Below are 21,704 nucleotides of genomic sequence, written 5' to 3' on the forward strand. Positions count from 1 at the left end.
TGGTTGCAAGGAGTGTGGCTGCTAGCCAGGGAGGGTGGCACGGAGGAATTAGAATTGCAGAATTGTTAAGGTTGGAGAAGGCCACTAAGACCATCTGGTTCAACCGCCAGCCCATCCCCACCATGCCCACTGACCACCTCCCTCAGTGCCACATCCACACGGTTCTTGAACACCTCCAGGGATGGTGACCCCACCACCTCCCTGGACAGCCTGTTCCAATGCATCACCACTCTTTGAGAAAGTAGTTGTCAGGCGGGAGACAGTGACTCTGTCGTTTGGCCTTCACAGTGGAAATGACTGTCTTTGCTAGGATTTTTGATACTCCACTTTAATCATTAATTTCTGGAGTTTTCTCCAGAAATTCTGCCCTACGATCAGGTTTTTCCTGGGCTTCCAATTGCAGCCTTCAGAGCAAGCAAGTAGGAATAGTTGAGGATATTTAAACCAATAAGGTGAGGATGCCTGCAGTGAATGCAGGGTTTAGCTCTACATTGACAAGGAACTTATTTTTATTGTGTTTAATTGGTTTTGAACTAAATGGGTTTGAGAAATGTAGATTCGTTCTGCCTTCCCCATGGACCTACTGGTCCCACATCTGGAAATTAAGATACTTCTGGGGTGTATTCATTCCACATCTGGAATGAAGATACTGCTGGGAGTTTAGAAAGCTTACCTGATAATAAACAACTTTGGCTACTGCTGTGGTATCTGTCTTGTGAAAAGCTTCATTGTGAGTGGAGTTACTCGCTTACAAGGGTGAGGCAGTGAGTGAGGCAATTGAACACAAAACTTCTGGATGTTTTCTGCAGGGGGATGCTCAGCAAACTTGCTAGAAGAACCAAATCCTCAGCATTCACATGAAGGTTTTTTGTTCTTGTGGTCAACTCAGTGAACAGCAAACCATGTCGAAGCGCGCCCAAGGAACTGGTCTCGTTTCTGCCTTCTTTAAGCTGTTCTAGTCATTTGCATCTGAAATGCTTATTCTTCTGACTAGGAAATCTGAACATAATGGCAAAAAATGTGCTTTCAGAGGCAGAAAGCAAAATTTAACACAGTGCAGACTTCCCCTGCTGATCCCCGCTCTTTAGTGGATGAAGACAGACCCGTCTGGTTATCCTCAAGTATGGCAACTATTGGAAACCACAGTTGTTGTTTCTCACTGTGGCTTTTTGTGTAATCTGAGTGAATTTTTCCTCTTCATTTTATGAAGCGGAGATAATTTTCTACAGAGCAGCTGGCTGTGCTGATTGTAGTACTCCTTATTCAGCATCAGTGTTGTCCTCTAAGGTGGAACTGACTTGTGCTCGTAGTGGTTGCTGCTAATTGAAAGGTGTAGGATGAAAGAATGACACAGCTACTGTCATTTGGTGCTGAAATCTAATCTCCTTTTTCTTCTGCAAAGACGTATAGGCTGCTACCGTTCCCCTGTAAAGATGACTACTTGCAGGACTTCTTGAAGGAAACACCTGTGAAATATGAATAATCTGAGAAAATGCCTGTAGGAGTCCTTGTAGTTCCTACTTCAGCTTGTCTTGGAATTGAAACATAGACTAAATCTGCATGGCATTTTATTTGGTTCTCTATCGTTGTACCATTGCCACGATTGTTAAATTCCTCCTTCACTGGAGGAAGCTGATCTTGAACCCAAATTTTGACTCCCGTTTCTTGTATTTTTAGGGACCAGTAGCACTAACGCAGTCGGGGCTACAGTGAACAGCCAAGCACCCCAGTCTCAACCTACTGCTATTGCCTCTAGCCGAAAGGGGACTTTCACGGATGACCTGCACAAGCTGGTGGATAACTGGGCCCGAGATGCCATGAACCTGTCTGGCAAGAAAGTTGGCAAAGGGCATAGCAACTATGAGGTAAGATTTAACCCATGAATGCTTACAGTAAGAAACTGTCGGGTGTCATTACTATTTTAGAGGATCGAACAGGTAGAGTACAGTTACCATGTAGCCTGGACAACCGTGCTACAGAAGTGCTGGGTAAAGCTTGTGTGTGCAGGATTATATGGCATGCTCAGGAAGAGAAGAGGGATACCTGAAGAGTGAGGCTGTGGTGTGTGAATAGCCATTTGGAGCAGCCTGTGGGCCGAGGGGATAGCCGGCGCTGTTTCAGCACGGTTGTATAACTTGGAGGTTGAATTTTCTTTCAGGGCCCTGGAATGGCAAGAAAATTCTCGGCACCAGGTCAGCTCTGTATCTCTATGACATCTTCCCTGGGTGCTACGCCCATCTCTGCAGCATCAGCTACCTCTTTAGGTCCCTTCACGAAGGCCATGTGCCCTCCGCAGCAGTACGGTTACCCAGCAGCGTCTTTTGCCGCCCCGTGGAGTGGGACGAGCGGCCCGGCACAGCAACCGCTCGGCCAGTTCCAGCCCGTAGGTGCCGCATCTTTGCAAAGCTTCAACATCGGCGGTTTGCAGAAATCGATCAGCAACCCTCCAGGCTCCAACCTGCGGACCACTTAGCCCCACCCGGAGACCGTGCTGGCTAGACCTCGGGACGGGGCGTGGGGAGGGAGACGGGGCCCTTCGTCGACTCCTAGTGCTGCAATGAACTGGTGGCTTGCCAGACTGGGAATGAATTTCTCTTTTCCACCCATTGCTGTTAACTTTCTGTAAGGGGGGCTTCCCCACGTGCTTTCAAGGGGGAGGAGGATGATGAGCATCCTTACGATGGGACAGTTGTTTTGACTTGAGGGGTCCCGCTCTCGTGTGAAGCGAGAGCTGTGAAGATCGGTCACGGGGGCGGTTAACGCAGTCTTGCTGTAAAATTTCTCTGGTTTGAGGCTGAATCCGCGTGTGTCGAGACGGGAGAGCTGAATCCTAGCATGAGGCTTTAGCACACTTCTCTCCCTGAAGATCCGAGACCAGCTGTCCAAATCCCCCTCCTCTCCCTCTCCCCACTCAATCGTATTTGGCTCCAGAGCGATGGGGCGCCTGAATGGACTTGCAGTGCAGCCCGTGCTTGATAGGTCATTACTGCTTTAAGTAAGATATTAACAGCTTTGACTGCAGCATTAGAGCAATTTAAATTGTTTAAAAATTTTAAAAGTTCCCTGCGGACATGTACTTACCATCAGTTTTGATGTGGAAACACTGTGATATATAAATGTTGTTGGACAACAGTAGTTTAAAAATGAGTGGAATATAGAGGGTTAAAAAAGTTAAAAAGTAAAAAATGGGAAAAAAAGCTAGCTATATCCTTATACTTATTGGAGACACTTTAACTTTTTCCTTTGTATTTTCATTGTATTAGATAAATAAATGTGAATGTAAAATTGTATAAATTAATGTACTTGAATACTTGTCTGTTCTCCCAGTATGCTTGCTGGATATTTTAGTGCCTTGGACTTCTATTGCTTCTGCAGTTAGCGTTGTCTTCCCAGCAGACCCCAGGTGGACGGAGGGCAAGTTCAGAGAAGGCCGCGTTGTTTGTACCTAGGGGCGCAGCGATAGCGTTACCGCGTAGGGTAGGTGCAGCGGGTTGGAGCTGAGCCCCGCGTGTCGGGAAGCTTGGCCGAGGGGCGAGCCGGAGTCGGTGGTGTGACGAGGGCCGGGCGGGGCGGAGGGTTGTGCGTGATGCCAAAAGGAGACGAACCGCCCTTGTCTAGAGGCAGGAGGTCTGGATCAGGAGCGGAGGGGATGGGGAGAAGGTGTGTCTTTGGGAAGGGTCCAACTTAAGACGTAGCGTGACTCCGCCTGCAAAGTGGTGAAGATGTTTGGTCAGGATGTGACTTGAGGGAGAGGTGCCATTGCTCGTTGGCATGGGTCGTCTGCTGGGATTGCTTTTCTTTCTTTCGTTTTGTTGTGTTGTTTTGTTTTTTTTTTTTTAATCCATGGAAGCCGGGAATAGTCTTGTCCTGGCGCCATGTCCATTGCCGGCAATGGATGCACTTGAAACAGCCGGCATCGAGAAATTTCCTCAGTCTTATTTGGAGGATTTATGGTTTAGTTCACTCTAACAAATTTCCAGCTGGTACCAGGACTGTAGCCGTCACCTCTTAGTTACCCGTACTGTACCTTTGCCGTGTTCATTCTCCCTTTTCATATTTAAGAATACTGGTTTCCTCTACAAAGTAAAAATAATACCAGCCAGTATTTAGAGTGCTGCAGAGAGCTGTGGAGGATCAGTGCAGCTTCCCAGCTCTGGGGCGGCTCGCTGCTGTCTGGAAGTTGGTGCACGCAGGAGATCGTTCCTTGCCCACATTGCTTTTCTTGAGAGTGCTTTTCCCCTGTGGAGCCTTAACAGGGAGTTTTTCTGTCTGTGGATGCTCTCACCTTCTTTTTTTTTTTTTTTTTTTTTTTTTTTGCAAAGAGACGTGCGAGATCCATTCCTGCCACTCTTTTTTTTACAGCAGTTTTGGCAGCAAGGGCATGTACCGGGTGGAGAGAGATGGAGGAGGGCGAAAGCCACAGCGGCAAGGGGCGTGGGCCCAGAGTTCCTTAGGTTTGGGGGCTGCTTCTTTGGGACCTCGGTGCGGAGCGGAGCTGCGGAGGGGGAGAGGAGAGAGGCTCGTGGCGGGAGCGTGGTGGGAAGGGGCAGAAGCGGGGGGCCCTGCTGCTGAAGTTGGACGGGAAACCTCCGCTCTTTGCCTTGAACGGCGCAGAGGTTTCCCAGCGCGCCCGGTGGGAGGGGAGAGGTTTTTGCTGGAGGAAAAGGAGCGGTTGCCGGCCCGAGGCGGCGATGACGCAAGGGGAATACTCACGACAGGGGAACTGATGGAGCTGAACGCAGCACGTGGTTATTTAATTTTGATCTAATAAGTTTGAGGTTGTTTTCACTTAATGTTATGCAAGAACTGGTTTTATTTACCATTGATTCCCCCTCCCCCCCTTCCTGTGGATGAATAACTGAAGTCTAGAGGAATAAACTAATGCTACTGAACTGTTAAATTATTTTGTTTAATATTACACTTTGAGTATCTTTTTCCACATAAAATCTGTTTCTGAATTACAAGCGTTTTCTTTACATTATTTAACAATGTACACTGTAAAAAAAAAAAAAAATAAAATGAAATAAAAAAATAAAAAAGTTGAAACTTTGGGCTTCCCTGGCCGCAGTTGGTTGTGTACTTGGCAGCGTACCCCGGCTGCTCTCCTTGTATGGTTGCGCTTCGTGCCGCGGTTTGTGACCTCTGCAGAATATTTCACAAAGTCACCGAAAGAAACCAAACGTGCTTTGCTGAGCTCTGGGTTTGCTCCTTGAGCAGCAGGTTCCGGCCTCTCCTCCCTGCTCCTGCAGCCATTTAGCCGTTACCCAATTGGTAACAGTTACTGGCGGTAAAGCTGCAGCGGGGCTGCTCCCCCTCTCCTGCTGGATCCGTTCTTCTCCTCTCTGGGTCGGAAGGGAGTGGGGGTGACCCGTGGTGCTGGGCGCTGGCTTTAGTCTCGATCCAGTCTGAATTTCATCTCCGAATTCGCAACCCTACCCATACCGTGGAAGAGTAGAACTATACAGAGTTGTTCTCAAGCAGCTGTAGACTGCCGAGGAATTATTTGGTATTTCTAAACACTAATTACTGCTGCATTTCTTTCCATTTTAAGAACAGCTTCTGTTGTGAGTCACGCTGCTGAAGTCCTTAAAGAAAAAGCTCCCTGTGTAAGTCACTGCTCGCTTTTAAAAAAAAAAAAAGGACCAATGTGAGAGGTGACCCCTTCAGAGGAGGCATGTCTGTCCTTGCACCGTTCTGCTGTCGAGAAAGATGATGAAGTTGTTGGAGACTTTCCTGTTTTCTGTTGTAGAAGTCGGGAGAGGCTTTGCTGAACACAGCAATCGTGTGTCTGCACATTCCCTTCCTTGCAGGTATCTGATTTCAACGCTGGGTGCATGACTCAGATGTGTGGTATGTCCTCCTTTCCTGAGCTGCTCTGAGCTCAGCACTGAGTTGGAGAGAAACCAGTATTGCTGGAATCTGAAACGATTTTCTAGGTGTCATCTGTGACAGCTGATTTCATTTGTCCCGTCTTTTGATACCAACATTGGTCCTTGTTTGTCCTGATTGAGAGGTGAGTGGATAATAGAGGCTGCTGAAGAAAAAAGGACTGATAAGTGGTGAAGGTGAAGTAGGAGGAATGGGAATAAATGCTTCGTATCCCCTATGTAACATTTAGCTTGCTTTACGAAACTCGTCTGGATAGACCAGTAATGGCAAAGCACAGAAATGAGGCCCTGTTTCAAGTCTGACATCAGTTTCAGGGTTGGATTAGTCAAACTTAGTGTCGCTTTTCCTGGTTCAGCTCCAGCCCCCAGCCACGCCGCACCATCCTCCTCATCTCCACTGCTGCCCCCAGGTAACACAGAACCAGCTTCCCCTCTCGAGCCCTGGGGAGCTCAGGCTGCTCTGGGCAGGGAGGGTGCTCGGTTGGTGGAGCCCAGCTCCTGCCCAGGGCAGCGGAGGCTGCAGCTGAGCCCCCTCACCAGAAAAGGAAAAGACCCAGCAGCTGCCCAGCCATTCCCTCACCGGAGCGAGGCCTTTTGAGCTGGGCACGGTAATTCCTGAACACTTCCTGATCTTATTCTTTGACTTCCTTTCACCTTATTACTAAGAGGAACAGCTGTTGCTTTGCTCTCGTGTTTAAAACCCACTCGAACCTTTCTGTTTGTCCACACTAAAGCCAATGCAAGGCTGTGCATGCAGTGGTAGTCTCTAGCTTTCTACTTGTACCTGCTCACAAAGTGACCGCAAGCTGCTTTGAGCTTGAGAAACGGGAAAGGAGTTGTAATTCAATAGGAAGAAGGCACGAATAACAAGTGTGGTTGGTCTGTCCAAGTTTAGTGTTTATTCTTGTGTTAAAAAGGAGTAATAGCTTATTTAAAACACCAAAAGATTAAAATTGCAGCTCCCGTTCATTTTACAAAAGGTCCGACCAACCACTTAGATGCTGTACGTACTCCTCAGCAGCAGTCCCTGCACGTTCCTGCCCCCGTGCTGCACGGGCACAGGGGGTCGTGCTGCTGCTGCTCCTGGGAATCCCGTGTGCTGAGGGGCGAGCTGAGGCAGAGTTGTGTCAGGGTGCTGCTCTGACCCAGCTTGTGCAGCCCCAGGGCAGGCAGCTGGGCCGCGTGTGGGGGGCAGAGGCTGCCACAACTGCACACGGCCCGAGGGAATGGGAGCCGGTGGTCCGAATGTTTTCCTGGGACCATCACCCACCCTGTCCTCGTCTTATTGGAAAAAAAGTCTCTGTGTGCCAAAACACAACACTGCGTGGGACAGAAGCCACGGCATCTCATTTTAAGGTTTACTTATGGTACAATTTTCAGGCAAATTATTTGTAACAGCCACGAGTTGTGCAGAAGCACAAATGATTGTGTGTTTATAGAAAAAAAATCTGGAATATGTAATAACCCCAAAGCACATGAAGTTCTTGCTGGCTGTGTCTTGCTGGCTATTCTGTGTTGCTTTGGGCCAATCTATTAATAGATGAGGCTTTCAACAGCCAACTGCAGACTCATGATGTAATCCAGTACGTAGGTAACGATGCCACTGGGTGCCCTATGTGTGTTCTAGCCTCCGTTTCTTCCAGCTTTGACTTCTCCTGTAAGGGCTGCACTCTGCTGAACAGGGAGATAGACAGTGAGAAATGGGAGCTTCTTAAAACTTTTCTTTGCTTCTAAAAGCACTCACTGATTTATTCTTTAGCTCTTCACTGAGAAGATGGTTGGAAAAAGAGAGAGTTGTCCTAGCCCGCTATCGCAGCACTCCACACAAAAGAGGGATGTTTCTCCCACCCCTGATAACCTGACAGCAATGCTTTCAAAATCGAGAGCCACTTCTGAGACAGAAAGAACTCGGTCATGTATCATAGCACGTACCCGGTGTGTGCTGGTTGGCACCGTGGCTGTTGCTCGTGGGAGCAGCAGATGGCTGCAGCTGTGCGGACCTGACGGAAGGTTTGTGATAATTCGTTCTGTGAGGCGTCCTGTTACGAGTTGTCATTTGGTGGCATCCGCGGGGTGTCTCGGGGGGCTGGTGCCCGGCTGGCGGGCCTGCCGCTTTGTGACGCATCAGCTCGTTGAGGTCAGCGGTCTCCAAGGAAATGTCCCAGAGCTCAAGATCATCTAGAATGAATGAAAAGATGATGAAACCAAAGATAACGGTGCTACAGGAACAATCGGGACCGGCCCGCCCTTTTCCTACAGTGGTGGCCACTATAAAATTAAACTGTGAAGTATCTTTCATGTCAGTGCACGACTAGAAAATGGCGCTATGCCCTGTGCTCCGAGCTTATGTCTATGTGCTGTGGAGTGTGACTCAAATAGCCATAGTTAAGAAAAGACACTTTCCCCCTGCCCACCTTCTATTTTTGTGAGACGTCACCAGAAGAAAAGAGATTCCCAAATATGTATAACAGTGCTCTACTGAAAGGCATGGTGTACAACTCCTCATGGTGATGGACGTCTCATCTCTTGCACATTTTAACTGTTGTCGTTTTCCTGCCATTCAAGCAAGGTTCGTACTGCTAAGCTCAGACTCGCACTTTTGTTATTCCAACCTCTTCACAACTTTTACCATCACATGCTGAAGAATTAATATAAATACCAATAATTTAACGCGCTGCTATCCATTATTCTTGGCTGACCTGCAAAGAACTCTTCTTCTATTGCCAGTTCCTGTTGTACTACTGCTGGAGTGCTGTGTTTTACGGGAGGATTGGCTGTTGCTGGACAGAGATAACACAAGAAGAGATTAAAGTTTGAAATACAGAAGAACTCTTTTGTTCCAGAGCATGAGTCTGAAGCGATCATCACCAGTTGCTCCCAGGTACCCTCTTCCCACAGCTGCTCAGATTTTGGAAGCAGTATATAGAATGGTAAGATGCTGCTGATGACTAGTGAGAGCAATTGCAATGCCATAAACTCGCTTACCCCACCCCCAAGTTCCTGCTGACCACACATCTGTGCAGACTTCCCCACGAGTGAAGAGCAACCTAGCAGCAGCTAATGCAATGTCTACTTGCCTGCAGCCACCTCAATGAAGTGCTGCAGCCTCAGCTCTGATACAGCACGGTAATGGTACAGATGGCAGTGGCTGCACTGCACGAAGCTTTAGCGTGGTTGGAAAGTTGCAGTTTTAACGATGTGTTTTTAGAGCTGGCATTCCTGCCACTTTAAGAGTGTAGGGACAGAAGTATGAGGATCCTCCTTTCTTTGGTCTCAAAGGAGCATGATAGCACAGTATGAAACAAAAGAAACTGATTGAGCTCCTGTACTGAGAGTAACACTTGTCTGCCAGCAGCTATCATTAACACTGCCAGCTCCTAATGCCCCATCTTACCCTGTTTGCTGCTGGGAGTAACTTCTGTAACCTGACGTCTCTTCTCCATCTGCTCGCGGAACTGCTGCTGTAGCTGCTTTTGTCGCAATTTCCGCTGGTAAGTGGCATCACACTCAATAGCTGGGGAATCGGTATTTCTGCCTCCCCCCCAAGGTAAGGACAAAGTTAAAACAGCAAGAAAATCCACTAATGTTGTATGGCATCTTCTAATTTGGGCCGTCCGCGTGTTTCAAAGGGGACAGTAACTTCTAACATACCTGGAGCAGTTGGGCTGCTGCTGATCTTCTGTCGCTGCGGAAGCCGCTGTGTGAGTGGGCTTACAAGCTGGTGCCGTTTCACAGCGTTGTCTCCACGCCGGGTTCTGCCTTTCCAAACAGCCGTCGTACCTTGCTTTCTCTATTTCAGGCTCGTAGTCCCGTCTTTTAGTTTTCACCAAATCTAACTCAGGGGGCATCTGGTAAAGGGAAAAAGAAAACACATTCAGAAATTTCCTTCATCACCTTCATGAAATATGCACAGGTCTTTTCTATACGGTACTGTCAGAAAATCTAGTTAGTTTGCTCTAGGTAGAGAATTTTAGACACTGAAATGCATTTTAGTTTATCTAGTTTATCAATTTGTGTCAGTTCAGTAGCTGAGTTCTTTAGGGAAGGTATCTCGTGTCTCTTCATACCGTGCTTTCTGTGACTTTACAAATCTGTGGCAGGGCCATCAGTAAATAACCCTGACAAAGCAGAGATCTCTGTCATCTTTACTTGGTGAGGTGTCCCTTTGGATCTGTTCCTCCGACCTAGTTAGCTAGGCAGAGCCATATTAGAGCTCCAAGCTGACTAGCACAGTTGAGCAAATCCTGGTGCGACAAAGGCAACTTTCCTGTGGAACTCCATGGATCAGCAGTTGTGAAAGGCTCACTTCTTCCTCAATGTGCAAGGTAGGTTACTGCCTAGCAGCCTACTGCCCCCAGCTGGCACACATCAGGAGCTAACAAGATTAATGCTGACTCACAGCTGGGGCACCTTTAATGCTACCAAGACTGCTGTGTTACATCAAAGCACACTTGGTGATAGCTCAGAAAGAACAGGCTTACGGTGTTGTTGTTACTAGTGGAATGTGCAGTACAATTACTTGTCTATTTCTGGACCAGAGACCTCCAAAACAGACAGTTCTCCATGGTGCTCGTTAGCTCTGAATGTTCACTGTTTGGACCTAGTACTTCAGAGGGAAAAGCAACTGCACCTCTCCCTTGCACGGTGGAACCTAAAGGTAAGTAAGGAGCCTGAAAAGCAAGGCAAGAAGTAACATGGCTTATTACTGTTCAGTAAGAGAAAGAACTGTAGTGATGACAGGGAAAGTGTTCGAGTACACATCAGCTGCACAAACTAACTCTTCATACATTCAAGAGCCACCATTTGCTAAGTAATGGACTACCAAGCGTTTAAAACAAATAAAGTGTAGACTTTCCTAAATGTATGCCCTCCAGCAGCCAAGACTAACATATCCTGCTCTCATTATTCAGCTGCAAATTTCAGGTACCAACGCATTTTGAAGCCAAGCAGAGGATGTTTGCAGGCCCTCTTGGATAGTCCTAATGTAGCAAAAGAACAAAATCCCATTACCTCTTTTGCTTTTCTGGGGGGAACTGGCAGCAGCAATAACCTTTTTGGGTTCAATCGAAAAGCTTAGATTCCTCCTTTCTGACATAGATGCATCTAGCATATTGCAGTGTTCTTTTGGGAAGGATTCAAGAGGCTTAACTGAAAGCTGATATCACCTCTTGAACTCAACTTTTCTTCAGAGCTCAGTACAAAAATGTTATAAAATAACTACTCAGTATCTATTCTAAAGGGAACAATGGACAGACCTGTGAGGGGTGAAATACAGGCACAATGTAAACCTTGTTACAATGACCAGGCTGAGTATAGTTGCTCTCTAGCTGGTGATGCCTAGGAGGGCTTTGCAGAGCTCGAAATCTGATCAGTAAAAGGACAAAGCAACTATCAGTGCACACACTGATATTGTTACTGTATGGATTTTGCTTATTCTTAAGCATAAGTTGTAACTACAACAGACAGCTTTGGGATGTGACCCACCTAGTATTGTTTCTAGGATATGCTGGGCTGTGCATATTAAACTTTATTGGAAGAAGTCTTTCTCATGGAACAACACCTTGTTTTCTGCCAGAGCTCCCTAAAATCTAGAGAACAGTCCTTCTTCCTGATGCCCAGTATGCCTAGCCTTGGCTTCTAGCTTCAGAGTCTTCAGAACTAAATGAAATGGACCTGATTTTGCAGAATGTACAGAATGTATAGAAAATAGTTTACACAGCTAATTTTCCTGGTATAGCATTTAATCTATTATGAACACAGACATAACTGTACACATTGCTGGCACTGAACAGAAAGACTTAGCAGGACACCAAATGTCACATGGGATCTTGAGTAGAATACTGTTTCTTTGGCTGTTTCACCATAGTAAGCTTGCCTACTGCAAATAGTTAAACTCCAGGATAGCTGTGGTAAAGCGCTGGGGATGAGCTCAGTAAAGGCCAGCTTGTGCAAGCAAGCTAGCTGGCAAATGCCACAGGTCCGATAGCAGGAAATATTCGGGGCTCAGATGCATTTGTATCATTATTTACATTCCTTTTAACATGAAGGACCAGAAACAATCAACATCTAGCAGTTCCTGCTCTGAAAGACCATGTACTGTACCTGACGTGGAAGCTTATTAACTGCTTGTAGGTAGTCTTTGTCTAGGATGCAGTTCCCAAGAGCATTCCCAAAGCACCTGAGAAACAAAGAGAGCTCACTGTGACTGAAAATAACAATTCCCAATTTCCTTCTGAGAATGTGCAAGTGCTGATCTTCACTTACTTGAGTGCCCTCTTCAGTCCATCTGTCACTGCCTCCTTTCTTGCCTTTTCTAAGGACAAGGCCTTGGACTTCAAGCCTTCGCTGACTCCATAGCCTACATCCTCATGGTATGAACCATCCTGCAGTAAGATTTTAAATGCATTAAGTATAAGGGAGATTCTGCACATACATCATTCCTTGCTATGTGCTGTGCTTTCCTAAGCCTGCTTACTCGCTCTTAGCTGGATGTTTTGTAGCAAGGTCAGTGTTTTGGACACCACTATGCTCTCTGGTGTGGTGCATTACTCTTGAGAACTAGAGTCTGAGCTGTGAACGTTCATTCCCAGCTTTAAGCAATTGCTCAGCTACAGACAGAGCAAACAAAAAATCCACTTACCTTAAGCTGGACTTTCACAAATGCACAGACCCCCACATAGAACCTGCCGTTGTTGAGATCAACAAAGTCTGAGGGAAAAAATGTAGCATTCTAAATAACACAGAAGACTTCTGATCCACATGCAGATCTTAATTCGCCTCCTTTGGATATTCATAAACCTGTAGCATAGTTGCTGAATGGACCCAAGACACTGCCACTGTATTTTCTACAAAATGGAGTATGATTTATAAAATATGACCTGTTGTCCAAGAATGATGACTTGGACGCATGCTCCGGGTATGCTACCTCTTCTGCTTATTGGTGTCTAGGTCTGCCAAACACTTGCACTCCGGTATTATGTGTATAAACATATATCAAATATATATTTTTATATATATTTTTTCTTATATATGAAAGAAGTTAGAGTTCTGTTTCAGCTGGAAGTAAGGATTTAAAGTATCAGTTTATAAAAACAACAATGGAAAAGAACCTTAGTTGTCTATAAAAGCAATTTATTTCGTATTATCTATTAGAAGTCTCTGATGTGGGAAAAGTTGCACAAGGCTTTATCCATGACTCTCATTCCAGAACCTCTAAACTAGCATTGGCAGTCTTCTAAGTCTGATAGAAACATGACAGGTAGCTGACACGAAGTGCTTTGAAGTTCAAGAAACTGCACAACGGTGTCCAAAAGTTCTGTCCTCATCTGGTCCACTTGTTGAACAGTTTTGTAAAGCTTCCAGGTGTGTAATTCTTTTTCAACTCAGGAATTAAAAAAAACCCAGTATAATAATCCTCTGTTTCTGAACTGCTAAAACACAACTTTTCACAGGATTATTTGAGAGACTTTTCCTTCAAGCCTTCACAGTGAAAAATGTGGACAGACTTTTTTTATGCCAATCAGATACTTACCAACATTCTGTTGAGTGACTGAATGAGCCCAGCCATTGAAGCCAAACATCTCATTGGCCAGACTGATTACCTTGTGACCCTCAATGTAACAGACCTGAAAAGACAAACACGCATATATGTATAAACGCATATGCACTCTTTATTTAAAGAAAAATTACATAGATCATCTAACTCTGAGGAAACCTGGCTAAATTCAAGATAAAATGAATGATGATGCAGATTTAGGTTCACCTTCTTCTTGCAACTGCGATGGGGAGAACTGGAACAAATATGCTGGAATTAAGGAGAGCAGAGCTAGCCGGCACTAAAGAGATAAAACTGCAGCTAGTGTCACATAATGATTCATATACTCCAGTTCTGGAAAAAAAAAAAAGGAAAACATCTCAATGTTCCACAAGTAGGATGACTGAAAAGTTAAGTGGCTTTTCCATAAGAATGAAAGGACTTTGCGGCTAAGTTATAGCCAGAATATATGCTAGCCTAATTTTCCTTTCATATTTGCTGATTACACTTCAGTGGGAAATTTTCAAAAATAAGGATTATTATTATTACTATTATTATTTTTAATAATAATTCTTCTGGAAAAAAAAATGCAAGTTGAAACATCTGTGTGTTTATTCATACCTTTTGTCCTCCTCCAGCTTGCCGACTGCTGATATATTCCGGCCCCAGTTTCTGACGAAGAGCATGCTGGATGGCTTGATATTCATTTGCTGTATATTGATACTTGATGGAAACAAAGTAAGACAAAGTTTCTCACTCTCTCCGTATTTGCTAACTCTCTTCTCCTAATATTACTTCATAATCCCATTTTCCCTGTCATTTCAAGGGATATACGGTCCATTTCTATAATCAGGATGTAACTAACAAAGACAGACCTTGAGGCATATGTAGATATTTGTGCATTATGTTGTTTTTTTCCCTGCTCTTGAGGTCATATCTATACAGATCATCTTGAGAGTGATCACATGGCATGTGCAAGACAACCAGGCTATCAGGCCCAGCAAGCGTGAGTTCATGAAAGGCAGGTCCTGCCTGACCAACCTGATCTCCTTCTGTGATCGAGTGACCTGCTTGGTGGATGAGGGAAAGGCTGTTGCTGAAGTCTAGGTTGACTATGTCAAAGGATGAGGTCACCCATAGTATTCTCCTGGAGGAGCTGGCAGACCGTGGCTTGGACAGATACAATTTTGCTGGCTGAAAAACTGGATAGCCAGGGCCAGAGAGTAGTGGCGAATAGAGTTAAATCCAGCTGGTGACTTGTTCATCCTCTTTAATATCTTTATTGATGATTTGGATGAAGGAACTGAGTGCACCCTCAGTAAGTTTGCAGATGACACCAAGTTAGGGAGAAGCGTCAATCTACCTGAGGTTTGGAAAGCCCTACAGAGGGATCTGGACAGGTTGGATCAATGGGCTGAGGCCAGTGGAATGAAGTTCAATAAGACCAAGTGTCGAGGCCTGCACTTCAGTCACAACAACCCCGTGCAATGCTACAGGCCTGGGGCAGAGTGGCTGGAAAACTGCATGGAGGAAAAGGATCTGGGGTTGTTGGTTGACACTCAGCTGAACACAAGCCAGCAGTGTGACCAGGTGGCCAAGAAGGCCAATGGCATCCTGGCTTGCATTAGAAATAGCGTAGCCAGCAGGAGCAGGGAAGTAAGCAATTGTCCCACTGTACTCAGCAGTGGTGAGGACACACCTCGTGTGCTGTGTTCATTTTGGGCCCCTCACTACAAGAAAGACACTGAGGCACTGGAGTATGTCTAGAGAAGGGCAGCAAAGCTGGGAAGGGTCTGGAGCACAAGTCTTATGGGGAGAAGCTGAAGAAACTGGGATTGTTCAGTCTGGAGAAGAGGAGGCTCAGAGGGGACCTTATCGCTCTCTAACACAACCTGAAAGGAGCTTGTAGCAAGGTGGGTGTCAGCCTCTTCTTCCAGGTAACTAGCAACAGGATGAGAGGGAATGGCATCAGGTTGCGCCAGGGGCAGTTCAGATTGGGTATTGGGAAGAATTTCTTCTCAGAAAGAATGGTGATGCATTGGCACTAGCTGCCCAGGGAGGTGGTAGAGTCACCATCCCTGGAAGTGGAAAGGAAAGCATAGATGTAGTACTTAGGGACATGGTTTAGTGGGTGATTGGTGGACAGTTGGACTAGATCATCTTAGAGGTCTTTTCCAACTGATACTATGCTATGAAATACTGATTATTATGCTTTAGCAAATGTTTTCCATTTCTCATAACCGTCACTTACATTAAAAGAAGTTAAATGATACGGGTCTGTTAGTATCCTATTGAAATATTAATACAATCGTAATCCTAGTCAAGGCTGCCAGGAACACACATACAGATTTATATCTTATCTCTCAAAACTAAAATACGATATTTCACAAGAAAAGTCTTTAAAAACTCAAACAAAACCAAAGGTTAACGTTATTCTATCACCATGTTCCATCAGGACAACAGCTTGGGTGATCAATCAAAGTAGAAAATTATTGAGGAGTGTTCAGCATATTCCCCTACTGCAGGGAAGGTCCTTTGGATAACTCCAGCATCGCTGGTATCATTAGGAAGCCTAGTGTTGTAACTCATGCTGCATGTCTTAGTAGAAATACAGTTTACACTCTGCAAAGGTTAGAGAGGCCTAAGAATCTGCATGTTTAAGGATTCAAGCACTAAGAATCTTGTGGTGCTATGCTCTCATGTGTGGATAGAACAAGGATTTCACCCACTATATCATCATGTTCTAGAGTCTGCCAAACATCTCACATTTATCTTTGGTTCTATTTAAACGTAAAGGAATAACTTCCTTTTTCTGGAGCTAGAAGCAAGCCTGTACAATGCAAGCCTGTACAATGCAAGCCTGTAACCAAAGATGTAATGAAAAAGGGAGAATGCACATGCACAGCTATAAGGGAGGAAAATGTAATGTATGTATGTTCAGGTACAGAATAGTTTGTGTAGTGGAAATGACACTAACCTAACTGTATCCAACTTTAAAATGAGCAAATATGCAGAGCAGATTTCCAGTAGTGCAAGAACAGAACTTCTGTTTCTCAGGCAAAGGGAACTGACCTGTCCGAAGCAAGCAACTGAATTGCTGCTGCTGGTACTGTTGCTGCTGACATGGCTTTCACCATCCTTCCCTTGACTTGCAGGCATCTCTGAAGACGAAAGAAAATACAATCATTGAAAATAAGGGAAAATACATCAGAAAAGTCCACTGCACACTAAGTATAACAATATACTGCAATATATTAGAAATTACAGTAATATACTTCTCACTCTGCGAAACTGCTGCAGAACCAATTGGAAATTTGTTTTCTGATGTTGTTTCATAACAATTAAAACTCTACTGCATAGGCAGAAATGGCTAGCTTCATTCTAAAAGCAGAGGCACTGTTCTGCTCTTGTATAAGACCAGAGACTAGAACAACAACAAAAAAATGTTGTGAGTCATTATTCTAAATATTAAACTGGTAACAATGATATATTTTTATTCGTTTTAGATAAACGTGAATGCATTGTACCATTCTAGGTAAGAAAAAAAAAAACTTCAGTCTTTCAGATTCTCCAGCACTGTCTTCCTACATCACCTTCAAAATCCATTAATACTTGGATAAAAAGCAGAAGGAAATTTCTAAAATTGTGCTTGTCTATAACCTGACGTGTCAATCTTCATTTTAGATTATTATTTTGACTATAATCGTTGACTGCCTTGGGTTATGATGGCATCACACAAACCACGCAGAGCTAGAAAACATACAGAACCTCTAAGAATTTTAAGAAGTTGTGCCAGTAATTCAGTAGATGGCACCCTTTTCCAAGTCAGTACCCAACAAGTACCCAATGGTAACTGCACTACCACTCCACTGTGCTGCTGGAGAAGTGGTTGTCATCTTGAGAGCCTATACAAGAGGAGCACAAAGGAGCTGCAGCAGTACATCTACAGAAGGCCACAGAGGCAATCTTTTACTGTATTTGCACAAATACTGAGGGCAACTGGTTTTAGTCCATCAGTCTCTACGTCTTCTGTATACAATACAAATATAAGGCAAGTCAACGCACAATGTGTGTCAATGAGACAGCTGGGGATATTAAAACAGATGCAGAAAGTTTAAAATCCTCCAGATAGTGATAGGTGACAGCCAGGAGGAGCCTGGCTAGTATTACTTTTTGCTGCTGTATTTCATGTTCAGATTTTTTGAAAGGAGTTTTTCTAGTCTCTGAACAAGGAAGCCAAAGTATTACTAAGAACTCGCTAAAACTTCTCAGAAAAGAGATACTAGCTGTATCCTTGGCAAGTACAAACACTGATAATTATGCTAGGTGTAGCTGGAATTCTCTTTTTGGTTGGCAATCATTATTTACCTTCTGTCCAGAAGCTGTATAATTGCACAGATCTTGTACGTTTGAATGTGTTTCAATCAAAAGTTAGCTGCAGTTTGTGGTAAATACATTTGGTTTTGGAAGAGAAGTTAATATTACTAAGAGATGTGCACATGATTTAAGAAAGTTATTGCCCTTTTTGAGCAAAGAGTCCTTTGTGTCCCGAGGGAAACACTTAGAGAGGAATAAAAAAATAGTATCTGTGGTGAGTGGTGGAGAGAATCTAAGTTTGAACAATACTATATATATATATATATATATTTTAACTCTGTGCAGCCTAAATCAGATCCTAATCAGTATAAAGCTCTTGGAGGGAAAAGGTGATACAAGAAACATGTGCATTTGCGCTGCTAGCAGTTTGCCAAGAATCTACACACACAGTAGGTGGGTGGTGTTCTGAAGGAAAACTGCTTTAACCAAAACCACTATGAAAGACTTGAAGTCTTTCAACCTTTTACAAGGTGTGCACCATTGTCAGTCTGCGTTCTATAAAGAAATACACTTTCAACGAAACTGACTAAAATATGGGTGTTGATTCTGAATGAGAACAAGGAAGTGCAGAATTCTGCTAAAAATAGCATCACATCGTACGGTTTTAATCCCATGGAGAGCTTTCACTGGAATCTCTCCACTAGAAAATTCTAGTAACGGGCAGATAAAACATGTCCATAGCCTGTATTTAAGTTATTATTAACTCTACAGCTTGTGTGAATGAGACAGATGAAGCTAGCTTAGTTTCAGTCCTTGCTTGCACCAACAGTTTGCTTCAGCGATGGATCTTGTTTAAACCAAACATTCTACTAGAACAACGTGATTTCTTTTTTCAGTTCATTAAAATGCAGCACAGGAAGGCCCTATGTCTGCAAGAAACTCTCAGAAAAACTCTCAAAATTAGTAGAGCAGGAGTCCTAAGGAAAAAAAAGTTAATTCTGCAAATGGAATTATAAATCTCCCTTAACACAGAACGAGGAGTTTGGGAAGGCAAGGCTTCCACTCCTCAGCAGAATACAGGTTCCTCACTTGCTTTCTCCCCCTATGCTGTAACTCATATCAAACGTTAAACCATACAGGAGATTCAGGTGTTGCATGGTGCTGTGGAACATTACCTTGACAGACAAGAACAAGGCAAAGAATCTTAACTGCTTTTACTGCTACTGTACGACAATGTTTTTTTACATGTCAGTATCACAAAAGCTTAAAATTTGAACAAATTGGGTATACAATAAAAAAAAAAAGGCTGTTCTGGGGAACTGGGTACAAAACACCATTTTTCTGTAATATTGAATATAATATTGAATATTTATTTGTAAGGTGGTAGGGAACTGAGCAGGCGCTGAGAAAAATTTGTGTGCGCACAAATCACATGTTTGATGGTGGCCCTAGGTCACCTATTCTCTCATCAGTTGTTCACCCCACCCTTTGGAATGCTTTGCATAAGCACCACAACTTGAGAAACCCTGAGCTAAAAAGTGGCTTTGAAAAGAAATTTGTTGCAGAGTTACACGTTCTAGAAGATATCATAGATTTATAGTATCACAGAAGGGCTTGGGTTAGAAGAGACCTCAAAGATCATCTAGTTTCACCCCCCACCATGGGCACGGCTGCCACCCAGCAGCTCAGGCTGCCCAGGGCCCCATCCAGCCTGGCCCTGAATGTCTCCAGGAATGGGGCACCCACAGCTTCTCTGGGCAGCCTGTGCCAGGGCCTCACTGCCCTCTGACTTTGCACTTTCAGACTGCACTGTTCAAGCTCATCCTTCTCTACATAGCATGGTTCCTTCCCAGGGAAGCTTTATTTTGCTAAGCAAAAGCCTTTCAGTAAATGCAACTCCTCAAAGCCCACCAAGAGCAAACAGCCATGCACGTATAGCAGTGACTGGTCTACCAAGCACAACAAACAATGCTACCTATGTAACTTAAGGTTCATATCGCTCTAACACAAAAAATAGAGCAAACTTTAAATATATATATATATATATATATATATATGCGCTTATGTGGAGTGTTCTCTCCTCTGGGAACGCTAAACTGTTTTGTAAGCTGAATAATTTGCTCTGCAAAAGTTGCTTTATCCAGCACGGACACGGAGTGCGCGCCCTGAAAGCGTAACGATCTGCATCAAGAAGAGTTACAACGTAATTCTTCGTGTTTTGACTTCTGCCGCCCCCGTGCAGGTCACAGATACCCGGCCGGGACCGCTGAGGGGAGAACCCCTCCCGCGCTCCCGCCAACGGCCGCCCCGCGCGCGGCCCCGACAGAGGGGCTGATGACGCCGTACCTGCGCCGGGCCGCGCGCCTCCCGCCGCCGCCGTTCGCAACTCCCGCGCGTGCAGGAGGGGCGGCGGGGCGTGCGCGGCTACGGCGAGAGAGCGGGGACAAACTTCCCGCGGGCGGAGACGGAGGGGAGGGCAGGGGAGGCCGGCTGGCGGAGGCGGGGCGGGGCGCCGCGCGGCCGTGAGGGGACGGCGGGAGGGGAGGGAGAGGCGGAGGCGACCGAGCTCTCCGCGGCGCTGACGGGCAGGTGAGGGGCCCCGCTGGGCGCGGGGGGCCGGGGGAGGGGGCAGCGCTGCTCGCCGGCCGCTGGGGGGAGCCAGGAGCGGGGCGGGGCCTGCGGGAGCCGGTAGCTGCGGGCGGCCGCCGGGCTGGGCAGGGGCTGCGGCGGGGCCTGGTGGCCGGCGGGCGCCGCTCAGGTGGGTCCGGTTCACCCCGGGCGGGCTGCGGGGCCTCAGGGCCGGGCCGAGGGCTGGGGGAGGCGGCTGCGGGGCGCGGGGCCTCGTCGCTCCGCGGGCCTCGAGCGCGCTGTCACCGCCCGGGGCTGTGCCGGGCTGGGCTGGGTCGTGCTGGGCGGCGGCGGTACCCCCGGGCCCGGCTGTCGTCGGTGCCCGGCCCGGCCGGAGGGGAGCGGGGCGCGTCCCGCCGGGCGGCGGCGGTCATGCGGTGGTGCTCAGGGAGGGGGTTGGTTCTGGGGCGGCTGTGGGGTTCTGCTTCTCACCCCTCCGATCGCGTCCGTCCGCCCCTGCTTGGTCAGTGTGCCCTCGCCAAGCGTCCGCCTTCATTGTCTCGGTGCCACCAGCAAGGTAATGGTGCCTGCCGCCTTTCTGCCCGGAGCAAGCCGAGCTGTGATTTCCGCCCCACCTCTGGGCATGCCGCCTTCATCCCACGGAACCTACTACAGCGCGAGTGTCAGTTGACATCATGCTTTGTTTCTGCATCTGCAGCCATCCTGAAGCGTGTGTCGGGAACTGCTGTCTTTCCACATCTGTCTCGTTCCTAGCGTGAACCCTAAACCTCAGCTGTGAAGGCACACAATTCATTTTGCTCGGAGTGTTATGCGCGAGTTGGATGCCCGTGTTATGGTTCGTGCTGATGGGGTGCGAAATGTTCTAGGTGGACCCCTGATGGAAACGGGGAGGTTTAGGAGGCAGGAAAGCATAAAGAAACATCTGTGGATCTGAGAGAGAAGCAGAAGCACAGAAGCTGAGAGAATAAAAGCAAATTCCTAGAAATAGAACGGGTGGGGAAAACTGTATGTTTTACATCTTATTGAAGCTCATTCTGGGGGGGTCATACCAAGGTAGGTGGGGTAGTTGATGCTGAATAATATATTACCTCAAATCCAACAGGTTGTAACCGGAAAAAGTTGTCCAGTTTGGCTGCAGGGTTCTGATTCTAATAAGATGGCCAACCCAGCTAGGATGTCTGAACAGTAACCTCCACCATCCGCCCACCCTCCGTTTCTCCCAGAGGGTACTGCATCTACAGCAGTAGGTGGCTGAACGTACATCTCCTGAGTTCCTGAAGCCCACAGCCTGACAGATCACTGTGAAGATTTTGGTATTTTGTGTTCAAGACTGATAAAGCTGAGATGTATGCCCCAATTCAGGGTCACATGTGAGT

The 21,704-nt window shown here is 46.1% G+C and overlaps 3 protein-coding genes across 13 annotated transcripts in view; 2 read left to right on the forward strand and 1 right to left on the reverse strand.

The window, feature by feature from the left end:
* The window catches only part of WNK1 (WNK lysine deficient protein kinase 1), a gene marked incomplete in the record, with an annotated part of 98,493 nt that extends 95,185 nt beyond the window's left edge, over positions 1 to 3,308 (forward strand). The window contains 2 exon segments of the mRNA XM_021389592.1: positions 1,678 to 1,865; positions 2,159 to 3,308. Coding sequence (XP_021245267.1) covers positions 1,678 to 1,865; positions 2,159 to 2,473 — 503 coding nt within the window.
* On the reverse strand, positions 5,053 to 21,015 carry RAD52 (RAD52 homolog, DNA repair protein). Of its 7 annotated transcripts, none has more exons than XM_021389697.1 (12): positions 20,800 to 21,015; positions 16,495 to 16,583; positions 14,044 to 14,145; positions 13,420 to 13,513; positions 12,529 to 12,596; positions 12,153 to 12,271; positions 11,991 to 12,066; positions 9,540 to 9,736; positions 9,283 to 9,419; positions 8,588 to 8,668; positions 7,821 to 8,066; positions 5,053 to 6,031 (listed from the first exon to the last, which is right to left on the reverse strand). In XM_021389697.1, exons 1-12 carry the CDS (start codon positions 20,861 to 20,863, stop codon positions 5,940 to 5,942), a joined length of 1,365 nt encoding a protein of 454 aa, XP_021245372.1. In that variant the 5' UTR covers positions 20,864 to 21,015; the 3' UTR covers positions 5,053 to 5,939. The 7 variants fall into 7 exon arrangements, with proteins under 7 accessions (XP_021245372.1, XP_021245362.1, XP_021245399.1 ...); XM_021389687.1 differs by having other exon boundaries at positions 5,053 to 6,034; XM_021389724.1 differs by lacking the exon at positions 20,800 to 21,015 and adding an exon at positions 20,086 to 20,189 and having other exon boundaries at positions 5,053 to 6,034.
* The window catches only part of ERC1 (ELKS/RAB6-interacting/CAST family member 1), a 300,339-nt gene continuing 298,863 nt past the window's right edge, over positions 20,229 to 21,704 (forward strand). For 2 of the 5 annotated variants that reach the window (XM_021389632.1, XM_021389660.1), the window contains exon 1: positions 20,229 to 20,328. The gene's annotated coding sequence lies outside the window, so the exon portion shown is untranslated. Of the gene's footprint in view, positions 20,329 to 20,434; positions 20,498 to 21,704 lie in introns of those variants that run through there. The other 3 variants (XM_021389603.1, XM_021389620.1, XM_021389611.1) reach the window with 2 other exon arrangements.

Source organism: Numida meleagris, chromosome 1 (genome assembly GCF_002078875.1).
Source record: "Numida meleagris isolate 19003 breed g44 Domestic line chromosome 1, NumMel1.0, whole genome shotgun sequence".
In the NCBI taxonomy this organism is placed as follows: Eukaryota; Metazoa; Chordata; class Aves; order Galliformes; family Numididae; genus Numida; species Numida meleagris.

Excerpts from the sequence above, each read along its gene's own strand:
- RAD52 (XM_021389687.1), bottom strand. The coding sequence starts at position 20,863 with ATGAAGGCGGACGCTTGGCGAGGGCACACTGACCAAGCAGGGGCGGAC. Across the intron at positions 12,067-12,152 it reads GGACTGAAGAGGGCACTCAA|GTGCTTTGGGAATGCTCTTG; the intron begins GTAAGTGAAGAT and ends TTTGTTTCTCAG. Across the intron at positions 8,067-8,587 it reads AGAAGAAGAGTTCTTTGCAG|ATGATCTTGAGCTCTGGGAC; the intron begins GTCAGCCAAGAA and ends CATTCATTCTAG.